At 35.2% G+C, this 16,950-nt stretch overlaps 4 protein-coding genes across 8 annotated transcripts in view; 3 read left to right on the top strand and 1 right to left on the bottom strand.

Annotated features, from left to right (window-relative positions):
• The first annotated feature begins 58 nt into the window (after nucleotides 1-58).
• On the top strand, nucleotides 59-3,373 carry LOC145729875 (uncharacterized). Its single transcript, XM_081980809.1, has 6 exons — nucleotides 59-429; nucleotides 490-892; nucleotides 2,142-2,389; nucleotides 2,443-2,713; nucleotides 2,764-2,864; nucleotides 2,924-3,373. The coding sequence occupies exons 1-6, from the start codon at nucleotides 235-237 to the stop codon at nucleotides 3,371-3,373; spliced, it is 1,668 nt and encodes a 555-aa protein (XP_081836935.1). The 5' UTR covers nucleotides 59-234.
• On the top strand, nucleotides 3,241-7,598 carry LOC145729878 (uncharacterized). The gene is made up of 3 exons (XM_081980816.1): nucleotides 3,241-3,514; nucleotides 3,574-3,824; nucleotides 7,015-7,598. The coding sequence occupies exons 1-3, from the start codon at nucleotides 3,375-3,377 to the stop codon at nucleotides 7,524-7,526; spliced, it is 903 nt and encodes a 300-aa protein (XP_081836942.1). The 5' UTR covers nucleotides 3,241-3,374; the 3' UTR covers nucleotides 7,527-7,598.
• Nucleotides 7,599-7,718: 120 nt separating this feature from the next.
• ATPsynB (ATP synthase subunit b, mitochondrial) lies at nucleotides 7,719-9,319 on the top strand. The gene is made up of 5 exons (XM_081980817.1): nucleotides 7,719-7,882; nucleotides 8,030-8,142; nucleotides 8,458-8,706; nucleotides 8,759-8,855; nucleotides 8,907-9,319. Exons 1-5 carry the CDS (start codon nucleotides 7,855-7,857, stop codon nucleotides 9,170-9,172), a joined length of 753 nt encoding a protein of 250 aa, XP_081836943.1. The 5' UTR covers nucleotides 7,719-7,854; the 3' UTR covers nucleotides 9,173-9,319.
• Nucleotides 9,320-9,404: 85 nt separating this feature from the next.
• LOC145729877 (protein Wnt-4-like) overlaps nucleotides 9,405-16,950 on the bottom strand; it is a 54,916-nt gene continuing 47,370 nt past the window's right edge. For 4 of the 5 annotated variants that reach the window (XM_081980812.1, XM_081980813.1, XM_081980811.1 and 1 more), the window contains 7 exons: nucleotides 15,418-15,553; nucleotides 12,821-12,941; nucleotides 12,645-12,762; nucleotides 12,445-12,595; nucleotides 12,264-12,385; nucleotides 12,071-12,214; nucleotides 9,405-12,012 (listed from right to left, as the gene is read on the bottom strand). In XM_081980812.1, the coding sequence (XP_081836938.1) occupies nucleotides 11,811-12,012; nucleotides 12,071-12,214; nucleotides 12,264-12,385; nucleotides 12,445-12,595; nucleotides 12,645-12,762; nucleotides 12,821-12,941; nucleotides 15,418-15,553 (994 nt within the window). In that variant the 3' untranslated portion in view covers nucleotides 9,405-11,810. The remainder of the gene's footprint in view (nucleotides 12,013-12,070; nucleotides 12,215-12,263; nucleotides 12,386-12,444; nucleotides 12,596-12,644; nucleotides 12,763-12,820; nucleotides 12,942-15,417; nucleotides 15,554-16,950) is intronic. The other variant, XM_081980815.1, reaches the window with a different exon arrangement.

Raw genomic sequence — 16,950 nt, 5'->3', positions numbered from 1 at the left:
AGACAGTTGAATTGATCAAAAAGACTATATCGCTCTTTGTCTGTTTTCTTTCAGCTATACCATAAACAAAGACAGAACACAACGTAATCAAATACAACATGGACGCCCATTGAACTCACAAGTCACGAAGCAAGATGCATCCCGTGTAAATGGATTTTGTCTAGTTCAACTTTGAACAAAACTTTATTATTTCCTGTTTCAAAAACTGTTGTGTGCTTTTAGTTAACCGGCAGAATGGACCTAAAACCATCCAAATTAAAGTTTCGGCTACCCAGCCGGTATTACGACAGTGTTTGCAGAGTGTGTCTTTCAGATTCCAAACTCTTGGTACCAGTGCAAGACGTTTATTTAACCCACTGTTTTGCCGCCAAAGGTAAAATTGAAAACATCAGTTTGATAGATATGATCTACAAGTTTTCTGGAATTTTGGTAAGTTCTATAAAATGATTTAACACAACAAACAGCTTTGTGTTAAATTTGTTATTGTAGATTACAAGCTCAGATGGAAAACCACAACAAATTTGTGAGTCCTGCATCAATATGAGCATACAAACATTCAATTTCTTACAGTCATTGCTGTGCTCTGACAATTTTTTAAATGAAAAGTTGCCACAAGATCAGAAACCTGTATCCAGCATTTTCAATTCAGATGTACAACTGGCAAACACATTAATCAAAATTGAATGCCAGAATGAGGATGGCCTGAGTGAAGATATTCGATTTGAAATTGTGGACTCAAGCAATACAGAAGATGCTGAAAACACTGAGGAACCTAAAAGTGAACAAGAAAAGGATGGGGATGATGAGTTGGTTGATAACAAGCCTAAAGTTAGTTTTCTTGAGTTAATGGAGCAGTTAGATGTAAAGTTGACTGCTGTAAGTCCAGTGAAAAGTGAGTTATTAATTTAGTAGTTGGATTTGAATTGCAAGTAAGGTAAAAGTACTTAACAGTGTTGAGTTTTTCCACACCTCACTGTAATAAGTCAGTGCTAAAAAGATAATGCTTAAGAGGTGGTTCAGTACATTTATTTTGTCATTTTTGTTGGCTTGAACATTTTTCTGCAAGAAAATTTTAAAAGTAAACAACAAACATAACCTCAGACATTCAGTCTATTAGTAGATTTGTGGAGGACCAGTGTTGCCAAGTCAAAATATTTAATGTTGGTAGAATAATCAGTCAAAAAACGGTAGATCAAAACAAATTCACTCATTTTACATTATCTTTTAATAGTTTTCAAAAATCATTGATGCCTGCTATAAAAACCGTACTTCAAAAATACAAATTTTTCATTAATAATTGTTTTTTAAGTTTTGGCATTAGTGACAGATATCCCGTGGTTTTAAAGGATAATTTAGCTAGGCAGTCATGTGACCATTGGCAAAATAACTGTCATGAATCTCAGAAACCCATTTTATATCAAATATTGCAAGAAAACGTTTTGAAATTCTGATTTTTGTAATTTTTGAGCATGGTTTGACAGTTTAGCCGTTAGTGACAGTTGTCACGTGATTATAGAACACTATTTAGTTAGACGGTCACGTGACAATTGGCGAAATAATTGTCATAAATCTCAGAAACGCGTTTTATATCAAATACTGCAAGAAAAGGTTCTTAAACCCTGATTTTTGCAACTTCTGAGCATGGTTTGACGTTATTGACAGTTGTCACGTGATTTCAGAAGACTATTCACCTAGACTATAAAGTGCCAATTGTCAAAATAACTGTTAAATCTCAGAAAATCGTCTTGTTTCGAAAACTGTGTTAAAATGTAATTGTTGCAAATTCTTGCCTTCAGCTGCCTTGTCTATTGGGCGTTTAGGATAATGTTGACAGGCCATCATTAAAGGCGGCATACTCACACAATCAGAGCGAATGTGACGTCACAATGACGTAATTTTGCAAAACCACAATTTGACCATCAAACATCGTCACTATGACCTCACATTTGCTCTGCTGCTCCATGAAGCCTGAAAACAAATTCAGTCAAGGAAATTCAACATCAGCCGCCATGTTTAGGCAAGCCCAGGCATAATATTATTTGTTATTTTTCACTTGTGATAAATGAAACTTTAAAAATTCTTTTTTTTCTTTATTTTTGAATTTTTGATTAATTAAACATTTTTTTGTTTGATAAAAAAAGGGGCAGGAGGAGTTGCTAGTTCAACCACATACAAAGGAGACACCTTCATCTGCAAAATTTGTGGTTTTCACTGTATTGGCATACAGGCTATGATTGATCATGCAAACGAAAAACATGTGGACTCCAATTATAAATTTAACCAATGTGTGTTATGCAAAAAACAGTTTAGAGAGTGTCAGTACAACTATCATTTGGCGACTCATTGCAGAACAGCGCTGGTTTGCCAATTCTGTTTCTTGTATTTTGAGGTTGGTTATTTCCACACCACTTTCACTAGTTGCACAAAAATTTCTTATTGCAGACCAAAGACGCTTTAGATGAACACAACAGTATGATTGACCATAAAAACTTTACGTGTAAGTTGTGCAACAAACAATTTGTAGAAACCAAAGGAAAAAAAGGTAAATTTATTGCAATGCGGATGCGTTTGCATATTCGTTACGCGCATCAGCAAGAAGGTAAATCTGAATGTAATATTTGCGGAAAACAGTTCAAGTACGCAGCTAATGTGAGGAGGCATTATCGGAGTTCTCACAGTCAAGTTAAATTTCTATGTCAATCATGTCCCAGAGGTGGGTTTCTTCAGTTTCGTTTACCAATTAATTTAATTAGTGTGTTTTAGCGTTTACTTCGAATTACCAGTTAAAATGTCATATTGATCAGTGTCACCCTGAAGATGTTGGGGCTGATTTAAAAACTAAATATCCCCAGAGGTATAAAAAGGTTAGAAACAAACATTCTTTGATCAGGTTGCCTTAGTGAGTTTAATCTGTTTTTTACAGGATACAGCTAGTAATACCATGGTAATCCAATGTGAATTCTGTAACACTCGCTTTAAAACCACCCACGCATTTTACGTACACTCAGAAACTCACCCTGAGTTCACCGAATACGGCTGTCAAATATGCGAAACAGAGTTTCCCACTTTAGATCAGCTTTTGGGTCATCAACCAGAGCATACGCAATACAGTTGCACGTATTGCGACCAGAAATTCGTAATGCTCTGCGATCTAATCACGCACAAAGTGAAACACCGCGACCGCAAGGTTCAGATTGACGACACCAAACCGAAAAAAACGGGTTACCTTACACCGAAAACAAGGTCCGCAAGTGATCAAGTGCAAATACTGTCCCAAAGTGGTCAGATCGTATTTTGGACTGTACGGTCACTCTTGGATTCATCCGGAATTTACAGAATACAATTGCCTGAATTGCGAGGTGGTGACCGATAATATGAACTCCTTTAGGGAACATTACAAGGAGCAGCATCCTGAATTAATCTGCGAGGTGTGTCAAAAGATTTTTCCCAATCGGAGAAGTTACTTTTGTCATAAAAGTAACAAGCACCGGGATCAAATTGTAAAAACTAACAAGTTTGTATTATTCTTTCTGTGTACTTAATTTATAGTCACTAACCAGCTTGTTTTACTAGAACCTGCGAAATATGTGGCGTATCCTTTGTTAACACTGGAAAAAGACAAATGGAACAACACATGTACACCCATACAGGAGAACGTCCTTACATGTGTGAGATTTGCGGTAAAGGCTTCAAACAGGAAGCTCATCTTTCAATTCATCGTTTCCAACATGGCGAACTACAAATGAAACCGTGGAAATGCAAGCTTTGCCCCAAATCTTTTGTTTTTCCATCTGCCCTAAAATGTCATATTAGAACGCACACTGGTTTGTTAACACTTAAGCTCGGTTCTCATGTATCCGGAATTATAAAGGAGCGCAGGCTGCGGAATGGTTGACGGAATAGTGTTAATACAAATGGGTTTTACAGGCGATTTTGTCCTTGACTGTTTTTTCAAACTGTGTTTCTAGCAATTCAAATTTTGACACTGTTTTTCTAACTGACTATACTCGATTTTTTAGTGTTTTTTTAGACTATTGGATAGGAAATTTAATGAGGATTCCAAAAATGTGCTTAAAACTGTCATTTTCACACCACAAATGGGTTTTACAGGCGATTTTGTCCTTGACTGTCCTTTCAAACTATGTTTCTGTTAGTTCAAACTTTGACAATGTTTTTCTCTTTGACTGTACTCAAGTTGGTAGTGTTTTTTTAGGTTAGTGGATAGGAAATTTAATGAGAATTCCAAAAATGTGCTTAAAACTGTCATTTTCACGCCACAAATGAGTTTTACAGGCGATTTTGTCCTTGACTGTCCTTTCAAACTATGTTTCTGTTAGTTCAAATTTTGACACTGTTTTTCTCTCTGACTGTACTCAATTTGGTAGTGTTTTTTTAGGTTAATGGATAGGAAATTTAATGAGGATTCCAAAAATGTGCTTAAAACTGTCATTTTCACACCACAAATGGGTTTTACAGGCGATTTTGTCCTTGACTGTCCTTTCAAACTATGTTTCTGTTAGTTCAAATTTTGACACTGTTTTTCTCTCTGACTGTACTCAATTTGGTAGTGTTTTTTAGGTTAGTAGATAGGAAATTTAATGAGGATTCCAAAAATGTGCTTAAAACTGTCATTTCCTCACTCCAAGTGAGTTTAACAGACGATTTTGTCGCTGACTGTGTTTTCAAACTTTGGCAGCACTTTTCTCCCTGACTGTACCGAATTTAGTGATATTTGTTTAGGCTATTGGATAGGAAATTTAATAAGGATTCCAAAAATGTGCTTAAAACTGTCATTTTCACACTACAAGTGGGTTTTACAGGCGATTTTGTCCTTGACTGTCCTTTCAAACTATGTTTCTGTTAGTTCAAATTTTGACACTGTTTTTCTCTCTGACTGTACTCAATTTGGTAGTGTTTTTTTAGGTTAGTAGATAGGAAATTTAATGAGGATTCCAAAAATGTGCTTAAAACTGTCATTTTCACACCACAAATGAGTTTTACAGGCGATTTTGTCCTTGACTGTCCTTTCAAACTATGTTTCTGTTAGTTCAAACTTTGACACTGTTTTTCTCTCTGACTGTACTCAATTTGGTAGTGTTTTTTAGGTTAGTAGATAGGAAATTTAATGATGATTCCAAAAATTTACTTAAAACTGTCATTTTCTCACTCCAAGTCAGTTTAACAGACGATTTTGTCGCTGACTGTGTTTTCAAACTTTGGCAGCACTTTTCTCCCTGACTGTACCGAATTTAGTGATATTTGTTTAGGCTATTGGATAGGAAATTTAATAAGGATTCCAAAAATGTACCTAAAACTGTAATTTTCACACCACAAATGGGTTTTACAGGCGATTTTGTCCTTGACTGTCCTTTCAAACTATGTTTCTGTTAGTTCAAATTTTGACACTGTTTTTCTCTCTGACTGTACTGAATTTGGTAGTGTTTTTTTAGGTTAATGGATAGGAAATTTAATGATGATTCCAAAAATGTACTTAAAACTGTCATTTTCTCACTCCAAGTGAGTTTAACAGACGATTTTGTCGCTGACTGTGTTTTCAAACTTTGGCAGCACTTTTCTCCCTGACTGTACCGAATTTAGTGATATTTTTTTAGGCTATTGGATAGGAAATTTAATAAGGATTCCAAAAATGTAGTTAAAACTGTAATTTTCACACCACAAATGGGTTTTACAGGCGATTTTGTCTTTGACTGTCCTTTCAAACTATGTTTCTGTTAGTTCAAATTTTGACACTGTTTTTCTCTCTGACTGTACTCAATTTGGTAGTGTTTTTTTAGGTTAATGGATAGGAAATTTAATGAGGATTCCAAAAATGTGCTTAAAACTGTCATTTTCACACCACAAATGGGTTTTACAGGCGATTTTGTCCTTGACTATCCTTTCAAACTATGTTTCTGTTAGTTCAAACTTTGACACTGTTTTTCTCTCTGACTGTACTCAATTTGGTAGTGTTTTTTAGGTTAGTAGATAGGAAATTTAATGATGATTCCAAAAATTTACTTAAAACTGTCATTTTCTCACTCCAAGTGAGTTTAACAGACGATTTTGTCGCTGACTGTGTTTTCAAACTTTGGCAGCACTTTTCTCCCTGACTGTACCGAATTTAGTGATATTTTTTTAGGCTATTGGATAGGAAATTTAATAAGGATACCAAAAATGTGCTTAAAACTGTCATTTTCACACTACAAGTGGGTTTCACAGGCGATTTTGTCCTTGACTGTCCTTTCAAACTGTGTTTCTGTTAGTTCAAACTTTGACACTGTTTTTCTCTCTGACTGTACTCAATTTGGTAGTGTTTTTTTAGGTTAGTAGATAGGAAATTTAATGAGGATTCCAAAAATGTGCTTAAAACTGTCATTTTCACACCACAAATGAGTTTTACAGGCGATTTTGTCCTTGACTGTCCTTTCAAACTATGTTTCTGTTAGTTCAAATTTTGACACTGTTTTTCTCTCTGACTGTACTCAATTTGGTAGGGTTTTTTTAGGTTAGTGGATAGGAAATTTAATGAGGATTCCAAAAATGTGCTTAAAACTGTCATTTTCTCACTCCAAGTGAGTTTAACAGACGATTTTGTCGCTGACTGTCTTTTCAAACTGTGTTTCTGCCAGTTCAAACTTTGGCAGCATTTTTCTCCCTGACTGTACCGAATTTTGTGATTTTTTTTAGGTTATTGGATAAGAAATTTAATGAGGATTCCAAAAAATGTGCTTAAAACTGTCATTTTCTCGTCACTTTCTCTCTAGCGTAGTGTTAAAATCGTTTTCGTTCATCTCCACGGACATATTTGCTTTGCTGTTTCTGTTTTGTTTTCTGTCCCTGTCATGATTACGTCGTTTACGCGCGGAAAATATCAAAATATGCAATTCGGTCCGGATAGACGGACAGAACGCTGATTGGCTGAACGATTTTCCGCTGTCCGCATTCCGCGAATATTCCGGATTCATGTGAACCAAGCTTTAATAAACTTTAATTTCATTAATTCGGTTATTTTAGGAGAAAAGCCCTATACGTGCCTTTTCTGCCCTAAAACTTTCCGCGATCAAACCAGTCGCCATAAACACATTCAGAAGTTCCACCCTACTCGAGTGTCCGAGTACGAAGTTTACCGCAAAGAACATTTAAGAGACGAAATGAAAAGGGTGGAAACCGACCTTGAAACCACCCTTTATGAGTGCGATAAAGGTTTGTGGGCCAAACAGCGTTTTCAAGGCATGGGCAGGCCTATGAAGAAGAAAAGAACTGCCAAACCGGTCGAATTAGAAGAACAAGTTGATGATCCACCATCGCCGAAAGAAGATAACGATGAAGAAGGAAGTAGCGGTGATATTGAATTTGTGTCTATCAACGAGAATCAAGAAGATGAGTCTGATGATGAGTATATTTTGTTTGAGATGGATGATTCGGGTGAAAGTGATGAAGATGATGAGATGAATGTAGACCAGGACGAAGAAGGTAGTGATATTGCTGAGGAAGAGGAAGTTGAATTCATTGAAGAAGATGATTAGTAGGAAATAACAGTTCAAAAAACTAAAAATAAGCAATTTAAGTTATTATTATTAAAAATACACAAGTTTTTACTTTGTGGTATTTATCACACAACCCTTTATACATCCATCAGACTGACATAGACTGCAGGGGGCGCTGATGTAAATAATTACGTAACCTTCTTGTCACTGTCTAACTTCACAGTATTTGTATATAGCATCTCTGTCACACTCGTTAGAAATCAAGTCATGAGCTAACCTCACTTTTCCGTAGAAGACATTTTGGTGTTCGAAAGGGTCGGGTCGAGGGTCGAAATTTCCAATTTAATTTGCAAATTATCGCCTTAAAATGCTTTCTAGGGCCGCTATTCTATCAGGTAAGTGTCAATTACCCGTTTAGCCTAAACTGACGCCAGTAATTTGTACGAGTCAATCTGCTGGCGACGTAGTAAACTTAACCTAAGCAGGGTTTATGTAATACCTGAATATTGGAATAAAGTTCAAAAATTTGGGTTTTTTTCCAGCTCAAAACTCCAAGGCTTTAGTTGCCATCAGCAGAGCCACCGGCACTTCGGCAACCAATAATGCTGCAGCTGCTGCTGCTGATGCACCAAACCCACCCACTTTTATTCGACCTGTAAGTACCATTTTATCCTTAAGTAAGCCTGGTAGAATGTGACTAGTTTATATTTTTAAGGCCTGAAAACAGAGAAAATTTAAATTAGGCAGTTTGCAATACTTTTTAATTTTGAGATTTGACTACTTAAACTAAATCAGTTACCCTTGAAACTTGCTAGTTCAAAGAATTGAAATGCCTACAGTGTCTATCTAACTAATTTATTAGAAAATTTACTGTCATATGTTTGGATTATATTATAGTGTAGCCTTTTATTTTAACTGTCCTTTTGTGCATTTTTCTTTCCTTTTTGTCAAAATAAACTAAAAATTATAGGTGCGTCAAGAACCAGGCAAAGTCCGTCACGGATTTATCCCTGAAGAGTGGTTTCAAGCCTTCTACAACAAAACTGGTGCGACCGGACCCTACGCTTTTGCCTTCACCTTGTCCACTTACCTAGTGAGCAAAGAAATTTACGTGCTGGAACACGAATTCTACACTGGCATCTCTGTTTTACTGTTGTGGACTATTGGTATTAAAAAACTTGGACCAAAACTGGCCCAATATTTGGACAAAGAAATCGATGTAACACGTAATTGATCACCAAATGTACGGTTCTTTAAGTGATTTTTTTCAGGAATATGAAGCACACTGGAACTCTGGCCGTGAAAACGAAAAGAAGAGCTTGCAAGAAGGGATTAGTGCTGAAGAAAAGGCTCAATGGTCCATTGAAGGTTGTTTTCTGTGTTTATCTCTCAGGGAAGTTTTTCAATTTTTTTCTCTAGGTCAAACCTTGTTGGTACAAGCTAAGAGAGAAAATGTGGGCTTGCAATTGGAAGCCAGCTACAGAGAAAGGTTGTTAACTGCCTATCAACAGGTGAAGAACCGTTTGGACTATCAAGTTGAAAGGACAAATGCTGAGCGCAGAATCGCCCAGAAGAATTTAGTAGAATATGTTATTGCCAGGGTGAAAGCTTCAATTACACCCGATCAAGAAAAACAGAACATCAACAAGTGTATTTCTGATTTAGCTCTTTTGGCAAAGGCTTAAGGTTAGCCAGATTTTTCTTTCTAATTTTTTGTTTTATTTTTATTAAGTCATCTACAAAATAATTTGATAAAGTAGAAAAACAGAGTTTACATGTAAGTGTTATCTGTGGAAGAAGCTTCTAAGGTATAATATAAAAAGAAAAAAGGAGAGAAGGTTTTTTTTTTTTTAATTGTCCTTTTATTTTGACTGTTTTTAATTATTTCAATTTTTGAGCAAATAAAACAAGATGAAATTCTACACAAAAATTTAATAATACTGCATATTTTTCATACAATCAACATCTAAATCAGTAAATACAAATTACATGTCAAATTTTACGGAGGTATTTGGATAATATCGTGTCGGTTTTACAAGCTTACAATACTTTTATATTGTGCCACTCAAATGGAAGATTCTCTACCGAATTGACAAGAAGCTTACAGGCAAAAATCATATGGCACTAAAATTTAATTTGCTCCTCTATAGTAATAATACAATTAGAATTGAAATACGTAAGTGATCACCTTAATAGTAAAAACTATGTACAATATTCGTAGGTGCCTACTAAACTATAGCTACACCTAAAATCTACTGAAATATATTAATAGTCTATTTACAGTCATCTATGTAAATTCGTTAAAATGTTTTCACAAAACAGGGTGAAGGCTGGAGATTCAAGATAAATATTTGCCCTTTCCAAAAACCTGCTTTTGTAATAATTAAACTCGGTAATTTTTGAATTTTAAACTAATATATACAAGAAGTCTTCAAATCTAGTATACAGGGTGTCTCCACCATTATTTGGGACTGCTAATAAGGGTTACGGCAGTGGAATTTGGTGATATGCTACACCATTATAAAGTCTAATCCACCCTGGACAGGGTGTCCCAATAAGACGTGCACGCGGCTGTTTCTCGAAAACTATACATAGTTTGGCTACGAAAAATTGGTTTTATTTGTAAATTTGGCCTAGAGATGCTGGAAATAATTTTCGGCTTTCTAAGTCCACCGCTAGGGGGCGTTTCGATACCACTAAAATGAAAAATATCCAAAAACTCCCAACCAAAAATAAAAGTAATCCCTTATTCTCTACGAAGAATTTTCCTATTTAATTTTTTTTTCAGAATCTGATTGCTTATCGAATAAGTAATAGGAAGCTATACGATTGCATTTGATTTTTTCGAGATATCGAATTTTTGTAAAAACGCCATCTATCGAAAAGACCGAAAACTAAATGGAACATTGTTTTGAGACACTCTAAAGAACAGAAAATGCTCTTTAAAATGCCGCAAAAACGAAGTTTCTACGATAAGCCGTTTTCGAGATATTTCATTTCTTTCAAAGCAAACTTTGGACTACTCCCACCACTTTATTTGAAGAGATAGAAGAAAAAGTTAAATAGGAAAATTCTTCGCAAAGAATAGGGAATTACTTTTATGAGATTTTTACTATACCGTTCCATTTAAATTTTCAGACTTTTTGGACACTTTTCATTTTAGCTGTGGATTTAGAAAACTGAAAATTATTTCCAGCATTTTTTCTAGGCCAAATTTACAAATAAAACAAATTTGTCGTAGCCATACTATGTAAAGTTTTCGAGAAACAGTCGCGTGCAACGCTTATTGTGACAGGGTGTCTCCACTACTATTTGGGACTGCTAATAAGAGTTACGGCAGTGGAATTTTGGTGATGCTACACCGTTATAAAGTCTAATCCACCCTGTACATACCTATAAATTAATAAAAATCACCTACTTTTTTTAAGTATCATATAAGTACACGCTACAAAACACATGGCATCTCTTTTCAATATTATTACACCAAGTATATTCATCAGATCTATAAGTGTTTTTCTCTCTGTCTGTTGGGCTGTTTTTTATACAGAGAAATTGCTACTCGAAATGGATATGTAAAATATTGTAGATCTTATCACTTTTTCTTCAAAAAAATAGCTTTTAGATCCCTAATCAATAAAAAATAAATAAAGCTTCAGATTCAAGACTTTTCTAGCGAGAAATGTGAAAGTTATTAACGGATTTTTCAGTTAAAATTTGTAATAACTCTTACATTTCAACTAAACTATTTTAGATGCTTTTAAAGTCAGTTTTAGTGTGGGAATCATAATATACAGGCTGAGTCATCGATAGAGTAAAGTTCATTATCTCACTTGTTTGGAGAAATACAAAAAAAAGTTAAATACAAGAGTTTTAGAGAATATTAAGATGTGTAATTTATAAAGACGTGGCATGTAAAATATTAGGTGTTTTAAATAGAGCCCCCTATTTTTTTAAACATTTTTAGATTCACCATGGAATTCTAAAAATATTTTAGAACCTTTAGAAACAATGTCAATTTTCCGTCAGTAAAAAGTAATAATTTTTTGAAAAAATTGAAATATTAGATAAACTATTAGGTTTTGGGAATATGACATTATTAATAAAATATTTTTAGAATTCCATGGAGAATTTAAAAATGTTTAAAAAAATAGAGGGTTCCATTTAAAAAACCTAATATTTTACATGCCACGTCTTTATAAATTATACATCTTAATATTCTCTAAAACTCTTGTATTTAATTTTTTTCTGTATTTCTCCAAACAAATGAGATAATGAACTTTACTCTATCGATGACTCATCCTGTACATTTTGAGATGAAGAAAACTAATTACACAAATGTTCATCTTTTCGCGATCTGCACGTAGTACATACGACGTTACAACACCACACAAATTGACATTTACACTTTTCCTCCACCTCTTTGACTCTGGTTTGGTAGCCCCTGCCGCAGCATAAAAGAGGACAACCGTCGATGCCTTGACTGGTTTGGTTGCAAATCCTCCCTCTGGTTCCTAAGATATTCAATCTGAAATTTTGATTTTTTTATATTAGTCTATTGGTGTATTAAAAAGAGTGGAACTTACGTGTCGTTTTTCTCGCAATAATCTGGAGAATCGTCTAAATACACCAAGTCGGTCCGGTTCGGTTTTTTAAAGTCTGGGTTGACCACTTTCAGTTTGCTTTTTCTCCGTTTCTCTGCATATTTTACGTGGGATGCACCTTCATATCTGTAACAGTTTGAATGTACTCTGAACGCGTTTTTTTAAATCCAATTACCGTTTGTAAAGGGCTTCTGCGACTTTCCGAAGGGTTGGTAGCCTTCTCCAGCAAATTTGCGTACTGCAGGAACCAGATACGCCATGACACTTGCACGTTCTTTGCATCCTTGACCGTACCGCCTAAAAAAAAAACAGAAATTCAAATTTTCCAAATTATGCTCTTAAACTGACTTACTAACCCTCCTTCCAGCTTCATTGTTGTGCAGGTTCATCAGACCTAACGCGGTTCCACGATCTTCCCGGACGTCCAGAAAGTCCGCGGAAAATCTTTCTCCAAACCTAATATCGTCGGAACAACCGCCCCATTTCCATTTAGTTGTCTTTTTCTGCCTAAAATTTTCAGTTTAGTGACAGTCAAACCAATTAGAATTTCACTAACCTGATTTTTTCGTCGCAACCGCAAAATTCGGACAGTTCTCCTTTTGTACACGCCCTCGTTACTGCGTAAGCTACCGAAGCTGCCGATATCGCATTTAGGTAAGCCGCTTCTCGACTTTCTGAACAAAAAAATTGTAATGTAAGCTCAATAACAAGCCTAAAAATAAATCAACTTACTAATAGTGGCTACATTTCCGAACGTGTTGTTCTTATCGGGAAACGTAGTACAGTTCCATCTGCTAAAAGCAAACTGGTTCTGGCACTCTTCAATGGCCATTTTGGCCCCGTTTCCTATTATCTGAAATCAAAAACATCCGTTACGAAAATTAATAATACTAGAGAATTTCAGTATCTGATTTCTGATCAGCTACCATAGTAATAATGAGGTGTTTTCGAAGGAATGCAACCATCACAGTTATATATCTCGTTTCAGATGGATAATAAATGGTTGTTCGATAAATGGTATGATTTCGTTTAATTAGAACACTTTCACACCTTATGCTAGTGTGACGTGACGTTTGCAAAGTGTGGAATAAGTGTCACGTGACCATGTCAAAAAAAACAATTTAAGGCAATTTTTGGTAGGTTTTCAGTAATAAAAACGACAATCAGTTTGCTGAGTTAAAGCACATTCCTACTAACTTTCCTGGCTTATGGTGAATGAAAAAAATCTCTACAGGGTGTCAATCAAAACAAATTCATTCATTTTACATTATTATACAGGGTGTCTTTTAATAGTTGTCAAAAATTTGAATCATTGACTCTTGCTATAAAAACCGTACTACAAAAATACAGAATTGTTTTTTAAGTTTTGACATTAGTGACAGATATCACGTGATTTTAAAGGATAATTTAGCTAGGCAGTCACGTGACCATTGTCAAAAATCATAAATCTCAAAAACACTCTTTATACCGAATACAGCAAGAAAACGTTTCTAAACCCTGATTTTTGCAACTTTAGAGCATGGTTTGACAGTTTTGACGTTAATGACAGTTGTCACGTGGTTGTAGAACTCTATTTAGTTAGACGGTCACGTGACAATTGTCAAAATAACTGTCATAAATTTCAAAAACACTCTTTATATCGAATACTGCAAGAAAACGTTACTAAACCCTGATTTTTGCAACTTTTGAGCATGGTTTGACAGTTTTGATGTTAGTGACAGTTGTCACGTGATTGTAGAACACTATTTAGCTAGACGGTCACGTGACAATTGGCAAAATAACTGTCATAAATCGCAGAGACAAGTTTTATATCAAATACTGCAAGAAAACGTTTCTAAACCCTGATTTTTGCAACTTTAGAGCATGGTTTCACAGTTTTGGCGTTAGTGACAGTTATCACGTGATTGTAGAACACTATTTAGTTAGACGGTCACGTGACAATTGGCAAAATAACTGTCATAAATCGCAGAAACTCATTTTATGTCAAATACTGCAAAAAACGTTCCTAAACCCTGATTTTTGCAACTTTAGAGCATGGTTTGACAGTTTTGACGTTAGTGACAGTTGTCACGTGATTTTAGAACACTATTTAGTTAGACGGTCACGTGACAATTGGCAAAATAACTGTCATAAATCGCAGAAACTTATTTTATGTCAAATACTGCAAAAAACGTTCCTAAACCCTGATTTTTGCAACTTTAGAGCATGGTTTGACAGTTTTGACGTTAGTGACAGTTGTCACGTGATTTTAGAACACTATTTAGTTAGACGGTCACGTGACAATTGGCAAAATAACTGTCATAAATCTCAGAAAAACGTTTTATATCAAATACTGCAAGAAAACGTTTCTAAACCCTGATTTTTGAAACTTTAGAGCATGGTTTGATAGTTTTGACGTTAATGACAGTTGTCATGTGATTGTAGAACACTATTTAGCTAGACGGTCACGTGACAATTGGCAAAATAAGTGTCATAATTCTCAGAAACACGTTTTATATCAAATACTGCAAAGAATTTCTGATCAGCTACCATGGTAATAATGAGGTGTTTTCGAAGGAATGCAAGTGAAATGAACCATCACAGTTATATATCTCGTTTCAGAAGGATAATAAGTGGTTGTTCGATAAATGGTGTGATTTCGTTTAATTAGAACACTTTCACACCTTATGCTAGTGTGACGTGACTTTTGCAAAGTGTGGAACAAGTGTCACGTGACAATATGTCAAAAAAAACAATTTAGGGCAATTTTTGGTAGGTTTTCAGTAATAAAAACGACAATCAGGGACAAAACAACTTTTCGGACTGTTTGCTGAGTTAAAGCACATTCCTACTAACTTTCCTGGCTTATGGTGAATGAAAAAAATCTCTACAGGGTGTCCTGCAGTGCACAAATTGAACATCAAAAAAACAAACAGAACGGTGTCAAGAAAAAAATCTTTTCCATTATTTAGAGCGAAACAGGGTCATTAGAGAACCGATGATTTGAGTGGTTCTTAAAAGCCAGTTTATTAACACCTTCCAGGCTGTAGAATCACAAATATTTGTTTTTCTTTAAGCGGCAAACAAAAACAAATTGAGGTATGTTGTATTTTATTTGGCTGGCATGTATACAATATGTGTGCATAACTATGTGCTGTCTGATTGTGTGCTTTGCATATAGGGTGGATATACACAGTTCTTGGAATTGAGATAGTCAAAAAAAAACGTATTGATAGTTGAAATCTTGTTTGGTTTGAAGATATTGAGCTTTGTCTAGACTGTTGATTTGTCAATGTTTGGACATCGATAATGGGTGAGAGAGGCATTAAAAGTTGTCTGGGTTTACTTACAGGCAAAATTTTGTCGTACTTGGCGCACAACTCCTTCTGCTTATCCACGAAGGAGTCCATCTTCATACAGCGATCCTTGTGGGTCACGGGGGTTAAATTTACGAGGGTGTGAAACGTTGTGGGGAATCCAAGCTGCCTGAAACAAAGTATCAATTTTAGATTTCCTCATATTAATCATTTATTATAATTGTTATGGTTAGTTTATCAACGCAATTTAGAAATCCCTGAAATGGAATTGGAAAGTCGTCAACACAAATAATGGCCCCATATTTGGAAAAGGTGCCATAAAAGCCAGACGGATACATACACAGAAATTGGTTTCTGATCAGGACTCAGGTGGCCTTTCGTCGTTTTAGGACGATCATCCCGTGACAGGGATAGGAAACAGAAGGAAAAGGGCATTTGTAATGAGACTATCGATAGTTTAAGCAAACAAGTTTACATTTTCCCGACAAAAGAAGGCTAAAAAGGGCCAATTAAGGCCCAACAAGTCTGCACAGCTGCTCTGATTTACACGCCGAGAAGCACCGAACGTGAAGTTATTTCTCCTTTGTGGGATAAGAAAAAAGGGCGATTATTTATTCGGGCTTTGATGGTCAAAGCAGTTTTGTTTTCTGCGGTAGAAGTGAAAAGGTGTATAAGCAATGAAATCATAAATGTTTTTCTTTTTAAATATGTTAGCAACGTTGCCATTTATTGCCAAACTACAAATTAATCTACCTGCAAGATACTCTGTATGTGATGAAAACATTTTGTTAGGCGCTTACTTCATACTATACGGTGACTGTAAATAGGTTTCTTAATAATAATTGATAGCTATTTACTTACTGGTTTATAAATGCATCGAATCTACAATGAAATTATTTATGCACGCGCTAAAATGATAAATCTAGGTACTTGAGTTGTTTATGTGTACACGACTCTGGTATTAAAAACAATACAAATTACCATTAAAAGTGTAAAAGCTGAATGTATATACGACTTTATCATTTTTGCGTATCGCATATAAGTGAATTTGTTACATCGCGATTAAGTCAATTAAAATAAATGCCCATCAGGTAAGCAGTACTAGTTTCCGGAACATGCGATTCATGGCACTGATAAGAATGCAAATAATAATATGTCGTCATTAATTAAATGTTTTATTGTACGAGCATATGGAAGCATCTGCTATAGAATTAGAAAAATTCACAAGACACAGCACTGTGGGTAGTTTCTGATTGGTTAAAAAAAGGAAGTGCTTTTTCTTGACCAATCTTAAACTGCGTACCATAATTGATAGAATGTGGTTGTCAAATTACGTACATCTCTTTGTCCATTTGAAACAATGTACCACTTGAAGTAATAAGAATTTACAATTGTAAGATGATGCCCCATTATATCTTAGTGAGTAATAAAGGACCTTTTGTTCAATATCCATTAAGCGGCTTCAGCAGTTTTTGTAATATCGCCCAAAAGGATGCTGACTGCTCTTTTCCTCTGAAATCACTTAACATTGTCTAGTCTGAGTCTGTATAAGCCGTATTGAGGTAT

Source organism: Ips typographus, linkage group LG5 (assembly GCF_016097725.1).
Source record: "Ips typographus isolate SLU linkage group LG5, UJ_Ityp_2.0, whole genome shotgun sequence".
NCBI classification, from domain to species: Eukaryota; Metazoa; Arthropoda; class Insecta; order Coleoptera; family Curculionidae; genus Ips; species Ips typographus.
Note: the sequence above shows the minus strand (reverse complement) of the source record. Positions and strands in the feature narration are given on the sequence as shown.

What these genes read in the sequence shown, in the direction of transcription:
- LOC145729875 (XM_081980809.1), top strand. Translation starts at nt 235, where the DNA reads ATGGACCTAAAACCATCCAAATTAAAGTTTCGGCTACCCAGCCGGTAT. An exon ending in ACAAGTTTTCTGGAATTTTG is followed by an intron (nt 430 to 489) that starts GTAAGTTCTATA and finishes TTGTTATTGTAG; the next exon opens with ATTACAAGCTCAGATGGAAA. An exon ending in TCTGTTTCTTGTATTTTGAG is followed by an intron (nt 2,390 to 2,442) that starts GTTGGTTATTTC and finishes TTCTTATTGCAG; the next exon opens with ACCAAAGACGCTTTAGATGA.
- ATPsynB (XM_081980817.1), top strand. Translation starts at nt 7,855, where the DNA reads ATGCTTTCTAGGGCCGCTATTCTATCAG. An exon ending in TAGGGCCGCTATTCTATCAG is followed by an intron (nt 7,883 to 8,029) that starts GTAAGTGTCAAT and finishes GTTTTTTTCCAG; the next exon opens with CTCAAAACTCCAAGGCTTTA. An exon ending in GGCTCAATGGTCCATTGAAG is followed by an intron (nt 8,856 to 8,906) that starts GTTGTTTTCTGT and finishes TTTTTTCTCTAG; the next exon opens with GTCAAACCTTGTTGGTACAA.
- LOC145729878 (XM_081980816.1), top strand. Translation starts at nt 3,375, where the DNA reads ATGAACTCCTTTAGGGAACATTACAAGGAGCAGCATCCTGAATTAATC. An exon ending in CAAATTGTAAAAACTAACAA is followed by an intron (nt 3,515 to 3,573) that starts GTTTGTATTATT and finishes TTGTTTTACTAG; the next exon opens with AACCTGCGAAATATGTGGCG. An exon ending in TCATATTAGAACGCACACTG is followed by an intron (nt 3,825 to 7,014) that starts GTTTGTTAACAC and finishes CGGTTATTTTAG; the next exon opens with GAGAAAAGCCCTATACGTGC.